At 44.2% G+C, this 13,676-nt stretch overlaps 2 protein-coding genes across 3 annotated transcripts in view; one reads left to right on the forward strand and one right to left on the reverse strand.

Annotated features, from left to right (window-relative positions):
* Nucleotides 1-3,185: 3,185 nt before the first annotated feature.
* LOC147727010 (cytolytic toxin-alpha-like) lies at nt 3,186-4,533 on the reverse strand (the record flags this gene model as incomplete). The annotated part of the gene is given in 2 exon segments (XM_086963556.1): nt 3,186-3,458; nt 3,460-4,533. Coding segments are annotated over 2 exon segments (1,347 nt in total), but the record flags the coding sequence as incomplete, so codon positions are not given.
* Nucleotides 4,534-5,701: 1,168 nt separating this feature from the next.
* Nucleotides 5,702-13,676, forward strand: part of SRFBP1 (serum response factor binding protein 1) — a 264,044-nt gene continuing 256,069 nt past the window's right edge. Inside the window, exon 1 of one of the 2 annotated variants that reach the window (XM_086961071.1) lies at nt 5,702-5,910. In XM_086961071.1, coding sequence (XP_086817197.1) covers nt 5,881-5,910 — 30 coding nt within the window. In that variant the 5' untranslated portion in view covers nt 5,702-5,880. The remainder of the gene's footprint in view (nt 5,911-13,676) is intronic. The other variant, XM_086961072.1, reaches the window with a different exon arrangement.

The following is a 13,676-nucleotide window of genomic DNA, read 5'->3' on the forward strand; positions in this document are numbered from 1 at the left end:
AAAGTGCTCCGCCAGCACTTAAGACTATTTCCATCCCTTGGAGTTTGTGGAAAATTCGGACAGAGTGCTCCGCAGCGCTCTGTATCAATCACCTATAGCGTCGTAGGGTCGGTGACAGGTCAGCTATTCGGACAAGTCGGACAACTTCTCTAGCTAAACTAGACTAGTTATACCCTTTTCGGGTCCCTGACCATCCACAAATGTTGCGAGTGACAGGGTCCCCAACTTATGATTGGTCAGGAGAGGTGGTTAGGTCATTGTCACCACCTAAAATTCTGGATTCCCATATTTAATATTCAATTTTCAGTATCCACCACTTACATTCCTGTTCCCAGGCATACGTGTAGAAGAGAACAATAGAGCACACAGCGGAAAGAAACAAATGTAACATTTTCAGGTGAAATTCAGCTTCTTCTCCCTGGGTTAAGGGGCAGGTTCCCAGGAGCATCTCAGCTTCGGTAGCCAGCTGGCTGAGTTCCACTGATGCAAGGCTCGGTTCTCATGCCACGTGATCGGGTCCGCATAGACTTCTAAGATGGAGAGGCTCCCCACTCCCAGGCCCCCAAATACACGGTACATGAGTAAGCGAAAACAAATTAGAAACACAGGAAAAAATGAATACACTGTTCACCATGATAATCTACACTGCACCCCTTACTTTATAATAACTATAGCCGTTAGGAGTTAGGCAGAAATAGACAGAAGTGCAAAGCGGCATGGGCAAGCAGTGAGCGTGTTTAAAGACAAGCGGCCATTTTAGCTACAATGCGCATGAGCGAAATATCCCTCCAAAACTGCGAGTGCATCACATCACATGGGTATGACCGACGCATGCGCAGACTGGATTTCTGCGAAGCAGCCATTCTGTAGTATGCAAGCGTTGTTAGGATTAATAGACACATAGGCAAGCGTGTACTGTAAAAGTGAAATATTAATGACAAACAGGATTGGTTAATACTATTACAAGTTAACGAGGTTCATGAATGTGAGCAAGTCGCTTTACGTGCAAATCCTTGCTCCAACAATTGTACCATAAAACAAAGAATTCTTGCCTAAAGCTAATATTTTTGTATAAAAGGAGAAGGCTGGTTCTGTAAAAACGAACAGTCTCCTGAGAATATACACACCATGCTGTTGTACTTCTAGGACGCTTGCTACTTGGTTGCAGCCAATAAAACTTGATCCTTGACATCACCTAGAAGACTCTGTGTTTCTGTGGTCCAGAACAGGAAGAACTCAAGAGGTCTCTGGGTGTTCCCCCTGGCACCGCCGGGTTCCTAAAAACCCGGTACCTCACTTGGACCCGTTGACATCTGCAATGATGTCATCCATCGTTGGTGTTATGTGGCGTTCTCTTTTAATCGCTTTGTTGGGCAGTCGCATATCAATGCACAGGCGTATGGCTCCCGGCTGTTTGGGCTTTTCCGCGATGACCATCGGGGATACCCATGGCGTTGGTCCTGTTACCTTTTCAATGACCCCTTGTTCTTTTAATGCTTCCAGCTCCTTCTCCACGTGTGGTCGTAGGTGGAAAGGAACTCTCCTGTGCCACAAGGCAACCCGGGTGACAGATTAGTCAATGTGTAGCTTGATGGGGTCACACTTGATGCACCCAAGGCCTTTGAACAGCTCGGCGAACTGTCCCAGGAGCTCCTCGACCTGGTACGCCCGGATCCGCCTCGCGAAAGCGATGAGCTTCAGATCTTCAGCAGTGTGGCTGCTCAGAAGGGTTTCATGCTTCTCTGTCGATGACGTGGATGTGGCCATCATCTCAAGGTCGTCTGCCTTGATGGGTATTGAGATCTTTCCTTTCAGCAGTAGGGGTGTGTTTGCTCCATAAGCGTAGATCCTCGTTTTGGATGGTACCACTGGAGGGTGAGGGCGTAGGCTTCGGTATTGTTGTAGGCCCATGACATTCACCGTCGCCCAGGTGTTGATGACTGCTTTCACTTCAGTTCCAGTGACCTGCACGATGCACGTGGGCTGTGGTCGGCGGCGTTGCTTGAGCTCCCTTGCAAAAGACACGATGTATACCTCTTCATCGTCGTCTTCTGAGGAGTCTTCTATGGTTGGTAGGTGCCTTGCGGGCCTCCTCTGTGCTTGGTCAGGTGGCACGGTGTCTGTTACCGACAGCTGCCGAACGGCTCTCGTTGGGGGCTTTTGCCCTCGGCCTTCTCGGTTTCTGTTACGCCTCCTACAGACCGATGGGAAATGATTGGGTATTCCGCAGTTGGTGCAGGTTTTCCCTTGGGCGGGACAGTCTTTAGCCACGTGCGGCTCGTGGCCACAGTATCCACATCTTGACTTGGGGGCTTCTCCTTTTGGTCCTCTGTACATATCTCCCCTGGGCTTTGTCCTTCCGGCATCGTCTCGCTCTGTCTTGATGGAGACTGGCTTGGCATGGGGCTTGGTCTGGGCTTGGTCCATTTCGTTCGCTCAGGCTGTGGACAAGTCGTGAGATCTGGCCAGTATCAGTATGTCTTCCAGTGTGATTCTTGGTTTGCGCAGTATGAGGCCTCTCAGGGTCTTATCGCGGCACCCTTGGATGAGCTGTTTCCTGATTTATTTTGGCTGGTCTTCGTCTGTGCACGTGCTGGCCAGCTCTCGAAGTCGTGCGTTGAATGCGTCCATGGATTCTTTTTCCCTCTGACGGGCTTGTCCGAGTTTAAAAACCTCAAAATCCAGATTTACTTGCGGGTCGAAATGGCCGTTCAGAGCAGCCACTGCCGCATTGTAGTCGTTCGCAGACCCGGTGTTGGGCAGGTGTTTGAAGAGTTTGAAGATTTCATCCCCGGCATAGTGTAGTAGCAGGGACCTCTTTACCTCCTCGTCCGTTTCCCTGATCGCGACAAAGTAGTTGTTGAGGCGTTCTATCCATGTTCTGCACCGGGGGAAGGCCGTCACTGGATGATGCATTAGCGGAGCACATGCGTTTTCATAAACACTTATACCTGGACACAGTCTGTACAACATTCGGTAGAAAAAGTAATATGGTAGCTACACGCCACTGTGTCAACTATAAAAAAAACACACTCCTTGGATGGCGTCATCAGTGATGTAATTTTGAATATCATCTAGTGATGTAATACATGATGTAATAGAACATTGTGGTGATGTGTTATTCTGATGTCATTTGGAATGTCCTTTGACTCATGTTCTCAAGAAGGCAGTTGTTCCCTGGATGCCTAAGCTGTGCCTGCTTCGGTGGCTCTCTCCTCATTTGTAGATCGATACTCTATCTTATACATCTCTATGCCCTCCTGCCCAAACTCTGATGGCCTGAGTGTGAGTTCTACACTATTGTGTGTTATTCTGTTTGTAAGAGGTGGGTTGGGTTTGGAGGGAGGCTCAAACTTTGTACTCAAAAGATCTCCTGCCTCATACAGGTAAAGGAAAGCCCCAGGATTACTTTGATCTGAAACTGATGACACAATGAACTGAGTGTCCTTCTTAGACTTACTTATTAAGAATGAAAAATTCTTGGAATGCCTTGACATATTTACTTGTAGTTTTTGAAATATTTGACTGACTGACCCACTGTTTTGTTTTCTCTTTCTGGTAAACATTACTCTGTGCTTCTGAACCATTCGCCTTCTTGAGGAAGTCTGCCTGGAGCCAGTCTTTCAAAGCTGAGAGGAATGGTTCTACATCCTTCAATGAAGTGAATGTAAATGCCACCACATACTCTGTATTGGGATTAAGAATTATGAGGTTAAATTCACTCTCAGTGGATATAACTCTCACGTCCTTAAGGAGACTAAGATAGGAATTCACAAAATCCATCTCTTGGAGTTTGTCATCGAGAAACTCTGACAGGGACTGAGAGTAGAATGGCGATTGCCTTTGGCTCGTTAGAATGTCCACCAAGGCACATTCCTCTTTCCCGCCCCCACGGATGGATGGCAAAGTCTCTGCTAGCTGCTTCTGGAAGGTCAGGGTATACTGTGTGCAGAGCTCCTGGAATTGCTGGACTTTACTTCTGATCTCTGGAAACGTTGTTGCAGCCGAGTGCTTCAGCAGGTCATTGCACTGCATGTTAATCTCAGGCATGTTCTCCAAGACAGCCTGGACATCAAATACTAGTTGGATGCTAATATCACGTACAACCTGAGCAGCTTTGGAATCCATTTGTTTTAGTGGATATAACCAGACCTTCACTGGCACTGCCTTTTCTCCCTTCTTGCCAAGCAATTTTGGAAGGGTGGAGTAGATTTTTATGGCCTCTTGATAAGTAGTAGGATTGCTATCGAGAGAAAAGTCCCCATAGAATTTACAGCTACATTTTTCAGCATTCTCAATCTCTTTATCACTCATTGTGAGGGAGCCCTCCCCCTCGATAGCAATAAGTGGTATCTTTTTTATCATCATTTGGAGGTTACCCTGTATATCTTGTATGCTTTCTGATGATGAATAGTCACAGTCAAAAACAAAGAAAGCCTGCGCCCCATACAGTACAGCAGTTACAACATGTGTTGCTGTGCCTTGGTCAAACACGTCAGGATAAGAGACATTTTGTCGTCCTAAATGTTTCATAGATATAGTCCATTAGTTATTTTTTGTTTTTTATTATTGAGGGGGGAGGTGTGGTGATGTGTTATTCTGATGTCATTTGGAATGCCCTTTGACTCATGTTCTCAAGAAGGCAGTTGTTCCCTGGATGCCTAAGCTGTGCCTGCTTCGGTGGTTCTCTCCCTCAGAATACATATCTTCCTGCAATATCCAGTGTCCTGTACTTCATTATAAACATGTCATGAGTGATGGAATATGTCAGGTCATAAACAGTGCATGGTGGGGGGCAAGTCAATTTTTTTTTTGTTCAAAACGTTAATGTTGACACTGACATATTTACCTAACTAGAACGTTTACTTTAACCTTTGCTTTTTTTCAGTAAATATACATATATATATATTTATATGTATAAAAATCTATATATAACGTATGACAAAGCAAAGTTAGTAAATACAGTTGTTTAAATTATTTAAAGATAAATAGGGAGTTTTGTTTTTTAAAACCTGCCTGAGCATAAGATACAGGGCATATAAGATTTAGCATGGTATGACATACAGGTGCGACATACCAATTATGATGTACACCTTTCATTACCCAAATACATGACAACAATATATATTCAGCTTGTACAAGAAACTGCGCATACATATTCGTCATCTTAGCCTCATTTCATACAGACAAAATGCCTCCATCGTCTTCTACAGAGCTCCCACCCCCTCTTCAATCCACAGCAGACTCTAAAAAAATGATTGTCAACTTGTTTTTAAAGTCGTCTGGTTGACAAATATGAATTTGGAACACTACCAAGTTACAAAGCAACTGCATGATAAACAGCATAACAAAGGGCTACCTAATCGCAAACGCGAGGAACTCATCCGAAAAAGCACATAAACTGGTAAGAGCCAGATAACTACCCATACCTTTCCCACTCCACCTTCCACCAGCGACTGTATCGGCTTTATTATTACGATTCAAATTTGCTTTATGGTGGGCAGTCTGTACAAAAAAATTCGCAGTTTGCCAATAATACAAAAGGGAAACAGCTACCTAATACCGTTCTACGCTTCACAGAAACTTAACAGACAAGGGACGAGAGTCACGCGAACATTGCTACGTCGTCGCGGACACGCGCGCTGACAGGCTGGGGGCGCGCACGCTCGCAAACAAAACACACTCTAAGCTGGTTCTCAGCACCGGAAATTACGTTTTCTTTGAGTCGGAAGTTACATTTGTTTACGGCTCCGCCTATCCCACGTGGGTTGGGTGCTACTGGAACAGCCTGTCTAGGGCAGAGGAAGTGCCCGTAAACAGCATCGTGGAACCTGGTCCTGCTTTGCGGTGAACTAGAGTGGCAACTGACGGCGAGGCAGCATGGCTCCCGTGCTGAATCTTAATAATGAGGTAAGTTCCAAGGAGGCGCGGTATAATTCCGTGAGATAGTTTGTTTATCCTTGACTACTATAAATGCATATGTAACGTGTTCCTGCCGCTAGTGCTTTAAGTGGAATAAAAGAGCGGACAGTCTATGAAAGGGGCATGGCTGGGTAAATCATATGTAGAAGTCCTATACAGGAGGCATGGTATCATTGGTACCTACCACGGAGTTTGTTGTGGTCTTTGAAATGAGATGTGGCCAATTAGAAATACAGTCGTAGAGATGAAGGTAAACACGTGACGGAGTAAACTGCTCAGCTAGAGAAAGTGCGCAGGGATAGGAAATAGGAGAGTATCACAAGAAAGAAGAAGTGACAATCGGAGGGTTTAATTCAATGTCGGTTTTTCATGCATGGGTTTTATGAACGTAGAGGAGAATTTTGTGATGGAATGGAATCTGAGGATGCAACACTGTGGAAAGAAACTCTATTTGTATGTGATAAATACGGCACCAGATTCAGACAAATAGTCTGTACGCTCCTCTGGTACAACACACTACAGCAATGACAGTTTTCCAGGTCAGGTGCTGGCAGTGTAATTGACTGGATGCATATATTGGGGATGCATCCAGTATGTGAGGTCATTTTTAATAAAGAATGTAAACATTGGAGCAAATGTTTTCTTAGGCCCTATTAGTTATAAAAGCAAAGTGGATCTCTTTGAATGCCCTAGGTTTAGCATGGAGCAACATTGGGGAGAGTAGAACCACTCCAGCCAATGGAATTGTATTTCCTTCATTGCTTTGGTAGAAAGTGGAGATCCAGACACTAAAGTGATGGGGTGGAGACAGGACTATAGACATTTCATGAACACTTTTAGAAAGGGGCTGTAGATTAATGTTCTCTGAGCTCTGCCATTTGGTTGATAGTAGGTGTACGGGTGGAGCTGTAGATTCTGTTCAGGTGAGAACATTTTTTGGGCCAGGCATGCTCTTTTGCCTAGCCCTAATTGCTGGTTCAGGAAGGAAGGATGAGATGCAGATAGATATTCAGCAGTTCATCGTGTTCATGTTGTGGGTTCTCCTGCTTGGAGCCAGCCCCAGTGCTCCTTGGAGAGACAAGATTGCCTTACACAAAGGCTGTGTCTGGGGGTGGGGGGGCAGCTTATGAAGAACACTTCAAAGTGAACCCTAAACTGGTCCTACAAGAGGATATATTGTATGAAGTTCTGAACAAGCGCACAAAACAGGTACTTAAAGCGAAGTTAGAGAAGTGTGTTGTGTTCACCAATACGATCGGATTCAGCTCTGTAATTGACAAGCACTTAGCAATACACAAGATAACACATCTGCACTCGTGAAGCGCTCTGTTGGTGCCGCCGCCCCCCAAACCACCCTGGCTGGTTTCCGGTTTTGAAGCTTTCAAAGGGTATTACATGTTTCAAACAAGGTGTAACAACTTTCCATTGCCTACCCCTGTCATAAAAGCTATTGGCATTGAAAACTTTTGCATGCATGTGATGTTCTGAAATGCATGATATTGGATTCAGAGACGGTTCGTGCCTTAACACTGCACCTAAACGTTTCTGAGGATCACATAATGAACCTTGTCCTTTTCCAAACTATTTATGCCAATATGAGCATTGAATAGCACAGCTGAGTGTGCTCGGGCTAAAACACTCTTGCCGAACTTTAGAGTCCTTCTGATAGGCCCTCACACACATGGAATGACATGGTGGACAGGGACATGTAAATAGAGAACATTACTATCGTAATATATTGCACAGGTCCTAAGCACCTGCATTTATTTTAGTTGTGTGAGAACGAATTCTCAAATGATTAAATAATGACGATGTTGATCTAAGCTTCCTGCTTGTCCCAAGTGCAATTTTCCAACGCTTATTCCGCACAACAACAAAAACATATGTACATTTACAGCCCTGCTTTTTTGTTTTATGGCAAATAAATAAATAAGAATGTTGTTGTGAATAATTATAATTGCAAATGTTTCAATTTTGAAAATCTGAAGATATGAAATAAAAATTTGAAAGATCTGTGGAGAGGGGAGTGTCTTGACTAACTCAAGCGCTCCTGTTCGCTTACATCACTTTTCTCTGCTGTTTTTCCCTCTGTTGTAGTCACGTATGTGTGGGAGCAAATTATGGCTACTCTAAAATTGAAACACCCCAAACTTACCTCAACTGGACCTCCCACTATATTTTGTATCGAAAACATTGTTGAACCTCAGTTTCAGGAGAATATGTGTCCCTACATTAAGGCACTACTCAAAATGCAATTCATTAACCCCTTCGATGCTTGTGACGGAACCATTCCGTCATGCCTCACGGTTGAGCTGTGCGGATGACGGAATGGTTTCGTCACGACCACACCTGCAAATGGAATGTTCAGCACCGGGGGAGAATCGACGCCGCACGTAAGGTGTTAAAACAATTAAATAAGCAGTTCTGAGCTAATGCCATGAAGGCTCACAGATGCAGAGTAATACAAAATATGCAAAAGTCAGAAAATATTCTAAGTCTCAAAGGTGCAGCAAAATCAGTGAAAAAACTGGCAGCTTTCCTAGCAGCAACAAGGAAAGCTAAACATCTTGTTCACCCCATAATCAAGGATTTATTTATGCACAGTAAATCAACATTTCTGCAAATCCATTGTGGTGTGAGCAAGTGTATACCTTTTTCAGCAAATCAGAGCACGCAAAAAATAAAATTAATCACCTTAACTCCTAAGCACTATCCAATGTTCTTGAAAATTATTCAGCATCGTCAATGCTAATGTCATCCGGATATGTTCGAGAAAATATGAAACACTACTTGTATTTGTAAAGCGCACACTCACCCATGGGTATCTTGGTGCTGAATAATGGTACTCGTTTTATCAATCTCAGAAGGATGAAAGGCTGAGTGGGCCTGTTGGGATTTAAAAGTGTGACCATGAGGTCGAGCACAGACCCCTACAGTGGATGCATTAGTCCACTAAGCCACCAGACCCGGTAATTGACAATAGGACTTTCTTCGAATGAATAGATCCAGTGAAGGAACGGAAACTGTAGTTACTAGTAACAATTTTGCTTCCATACTGTGGAAAGGTAATCATGAGCAGAACAATAACAGCAATGAAAATCAACTATAATGACTTCAGTTTGTGTGCTGCGCAGCCTGTGGGTGAGAATGTGCGTGCAGGAGAAAACACGATTGATTGACAGAGATGCCTTCCATCTTGTAGAAGATGGTGTTTTACACAGAAGTGTTGCCTAACTAAAGCACCTTATTAAATCCACTTTCATACATTACTAGCTTACCCGTCACGCGTTGCTGCGATCTCAGAAGAAATGAAATTTAAGGAAACTTGTTGTGATAACATTTAATTTACATTGTGTCATTTTTATTGAAACTTATTCATTTTAATGTGGAAAACATTTTAAAGTTTTGTTTTAATTCTGTTTATTTATTCACGTGCTTGTGGATACACAGTATTTTTTGTTTTTCCGTCAGGCGCGTACACAAATAAATCAGGTTTTCCGACGCGTGAGCTGGCCACATACAGTTGTCCATGTGAGAAGCACAGATTCTCCAAATCTAGTCCACATACTTGCAGCAATTTGTCCTTGTGCTTTGTTGATGGTCATTGCAAAAGCGAGTCGCACCGGAAACTGTAAACGTTCAGTATTGGAAAGATTATGAGGGCCTTGGGGGGGCGGGGGGCCGATATTTAACACATTTTTCTTTTTCAGTCTTTTTTTTTTTTGCCAGAAACCTTCGCGGGAGCGTACTCAACAACTTCCCAAAGTTTCATGCCGATCGGATGAATGGTGTAGTAATGCATAAAGGTCAAACAGACATACTTTTGTTTTTATATATATATAGATTAAAAAAAAAAATCAAAAGCAATTGTGTTAATTTAATCTGTAGAGATAAAATCGTGTGTCAAAATGCATACCGCACATTATTATTAATGTTGGAAAATATAATTCTGCAGAACACTTATATTTTTATTTATTTTATTTATTTTTAGTGTTTTATAGAGCGCGAACTTGACCCGTGAGGCTATCAGAGCGCTTTACAAGGTTTACAAAATACATTTACAGAAGTGAACAAAAAGGCTTTGAAATACAGAAGTATACAAAACGATTGGAGAGGGGTAGGGGTGCTGGACACATAGGAGATTAGAGGGACACGTGTGTGCTACAGTTACAGTTAATCAGTATAAAACCCCCAGATTCTTGGTGGAGTGAGTAGGTGATCTGAGGAAAAGGCGATAGTCTTAGATTAGTCAGGCTCTCCGTGGTGGTTAAAGTCGGAGATTAGGCAAGGAATTTCCCAATGAGGAAAGTTTTGGTCTCCTTTTTGAAGCGTGCCAGAGAAAGGTATTCTTCTGATGGAGGGTGGGAGAGAGTTCCAAATTCTTGGTGCGACCCTGGAGAAAGCCCGATTGTAGGTTTTTTTTCTTCCCGAAAACGGGCAGGTTGGAGTAAGAGGTCTCTGGCGGATCGGGAGTTCCTCCTTCCTCCAGAAGCCACTAGTTTCTGCGCAAAATAAGCAGAGGAGTTTGCATATAGAGCCTTGTGTGTAATGCATGCCAGTTTCAACTGTATTCTGGCCTCAAGGGGGAGCCAGTTCAAAGCTTTCAGATGTGGAAAGATGTTGTCGAATTTTCTAGTGCCGGTACGTAGTTTTGCAGCCGCGTTGAAGCAGGCTTTTAAAGGTGCCAGGGAGATCTTAGGTAAACCCGAGAGGGTGGAACAGCCATATTCCAGCCTAGAGATGACTAGTGCTTGGACTTCCATTTTTAGGCCGGGAGCATCGATGAAAGGTTTCCGCTTCCTTAGGTAGCTCAGGTGGCACACTTTACAGGTACACACAGAGCCCGTCACATGTTTCTTTTCCCCCATTAGTTGTACAGACCATTGACAGTCCTTTTTGTATTGTTATATTGTGAATAAGGGGTTAGTCTGTCCTTTGGTCTTTAAATAATTTTCCCCTTAGACCCTCCACCAACCTTGTTTTTGACCTGGGCTGATTTAGCCATAGAGTTAAATGTGGTCCCGCATGTTCAGGTTGCAGTCGAGGATTATTCCCAGAGATTTGGCAGAGTCCACGATGGTCGATGGGCAGTTTAAGGCTGTGATGGCCTTGATCCACATCTGAATCTCCGGGTTGGCCTTTGTTAGGGAGATTAGGAGATATTCGGTTTTCTTTGCATTGAGTTTGAGTTGGTTAGAGGCGAACCATTGAACAGTTAGTTTCAGGGCCTCATTCAGGGAGAGGATCTCCTCGAGCGATTACCTTTTAATGTATAATTGGGTGTCGTCCGCGTACATATGGTAAGAGATGTTAGCGGTGTAAAGTACTTTGGTAAGCGGCTCTAAGTAGAGATTAAAGAGGGTGGGGAACAGGGTTGATCCTTGAGGGACTCCAACCGTGACCGGGTAGAGAGCTGATAGGTTTCCGTTAATTAGGAATCTCTGTGATAGTTTGTGGAGAAAGGGCCTGAACCATTCTAAAACAGAGCCATCCAAACCCATCCTGAGTTTGAGGCGTCAGAGTCGTTTTTCATGTTTGACCGTGTCGAAGGCCGAGCATAGATCTAGGAGGATTAGAACGCAGGTTTTGCCTTGGTCTAGGACTTGGAGGGTGTGGTCCACGATGTGGAGCATGGCAGTTTCAGTGCTGTGCCCTGGTCTGAATCCAGATTGGAAGCCATCGAGCAGTTGGAAGTTGTTGATGTGTTCACTTAGTTGCTGTTGAACGCACTTCTCAAACACTTTGGCTAACAGAGGGATATTAGAGATAGGTCTGAAGTTGTTAGGGTTGGCTGGATCCAGCGATGTTTTTTGTAAAATGGGGAGGGCTTTGCCGGCTTTCAGAGAGTCGGGAATAGATCCCTGTTGGAGAGAGTCGTTGATTATTGCAGTCCAGATAGGAACAATGGATTAGGTGGCAGCAGCGAGGCAGTTGGATGGTAGGGGGTCATTAAAGTGAATATTCGGGTTCACGGTAGAGAGGATTTTAGAGACGGAGTCTTCGTCATAGTACTTGTAGTCGGTCCAGCGTGCTTGATTTTTAGGTGAGGCCAGTGTGGGTAGCGCGGACAGAGGTGGCAGGTCAGGAAGGGGTTGAGAATATGTAGCTGCACTGAGTTCATTTCCTAAGACTGTGATTTTATCAGCGAAGAAAGAGGAGAATTCCTCAGATGATATTAGAGACTTAGGAGTTTCTTTTTTTGTTTTAGCCATCTTATTTGATTGGTGTTTGACCATTTCAAAGAGCTTGCGGGGTCTATTACTGGCATTCCCCAGTTTCAATTTGAAGTATTCTCATTTTTATTTTTTTTAATTGAGGATGTTCTTGTTGTACGCTTTTCTCACCTGGCGGAGAAGTTTTAGATGCGCAGCAGAGGGGTGCTGTCTCCAAATTCTTTCAGATTGCCGGAGAGATCTCCTCTCCATGTTGAGGGAACCAGGGGTTCTGTCTTTGATTTGTGTTCTTTTTAGTTTTAGTGGGGCAAGATCATCCAGAATGTTCGATATAGTCGCTGAGTAATGATCATCAAGGTCACTGACTGTCGATATGTGCGAGGGTGTGGGGGGAAGGTCAGATTTACAGCAAGCCTCCAGTTTCCTGTGGTCAAGGTCCTTGGTGTTTCTTATCCAGCCTTTGGGAATCACCGGTTGCGGTGCCTTTGTCTTGTGGGTCCCAGGTAAAAGGAAAGGTAAAAGGAAGGCAATGGCGTGGTGGTCATACCAGTCATTTGGGTCTATGGAAATAAGCTTGACTGAAGATTCCTTAGAGATGATTCAGTCCAGGGTGGCACCTTTTGAGTGAGTTGGCAGTGAGCAGGCTTGAGTCAGGGTTTGATCGGTTAGGAGGTCTTTGATGGCGTTGACGTGAGGATCCTTAGGTTCGTTCCAATGCAGGTTGAAATCACCAAGGAAAATCTTTTTAGCGTTGGAGGAAATCTTAGTTCTGATGATTTCCAAGAGGTGATCGGTTAAAGAGTCATTCAAGCATGGAGGATGGTAAAAGATGTGCAAATTGCACAGTTGTATTGAGTTGCTGCAAATGGAGAGGGTGAGGTATTAGCAGGAATCAGTGGTGTCCGCCCTTAGTTCCGTGACGAGGAGGTTAGATCGGTAGATGCAGGCCATGCCTCCTCCTTTCCTGCTTAATTGTCTGTCCAGTCCAGCAATATTGTAGTTAGGTGGGACTAGCAGGTCCAGGCAAGGAGATGAGTATTCGTTGAGCCACAATTCAGTTAGTATTGCTAGGTCTAATTTTTTGTTCAGGATGAGATCAGCAATATCGGTGGCGTGCTTAACTGCTGACTGACAGTTGATTAAGAGACCATATTTGGGGGGGTCAAGGGGAGTGTTAAAGGGTCTGGGCGGACAGGAGTACAGGTGCAAGGTTGCTTTTAACCACACTTCTGTTGCGGTGGGTAGCTGACCTGTTGGGGTTGATGGTGACAGTGCCGATGGCATGTTCGGAACTTCCAACTAGTGGCCAAGCGTTGACTTGGACAGAGTTGTGGTCTTGGAGGATGCAACACAAAAGGGTTTCAGCACTCTGTGTAGTATAATTGAAGTTTCCTATCACAGTCCACAAAAAGATAGCACATAAAGAAAAAGTATCCAAATCCAGGGCGTGCATTGCTTGATGCAGTATTCACTTTTATTTTTCATAAACAGATTCTCTCTTCACAATTCCATTGATCATAGCCAACGCGTTTCGTCTCATGAGCAACTTCTTCAATGCTTTCAACGTATGGCATATAGTGT

Source organism: Lissotriton vulgaris, chromosome 3_1 (genome assembly GCF_964263255.1).
Source record: "Lissotriton vulgaris chromosome 3_1, aLisVul1.2, whole genome shotgun sequence".
Classification (NCBI taxonomy): Eukaryota; Metazoa; Chordata; class Amphibia; order Caudata; family Salamandridae; genus Lissotriton; species Lissotriton vulgaris.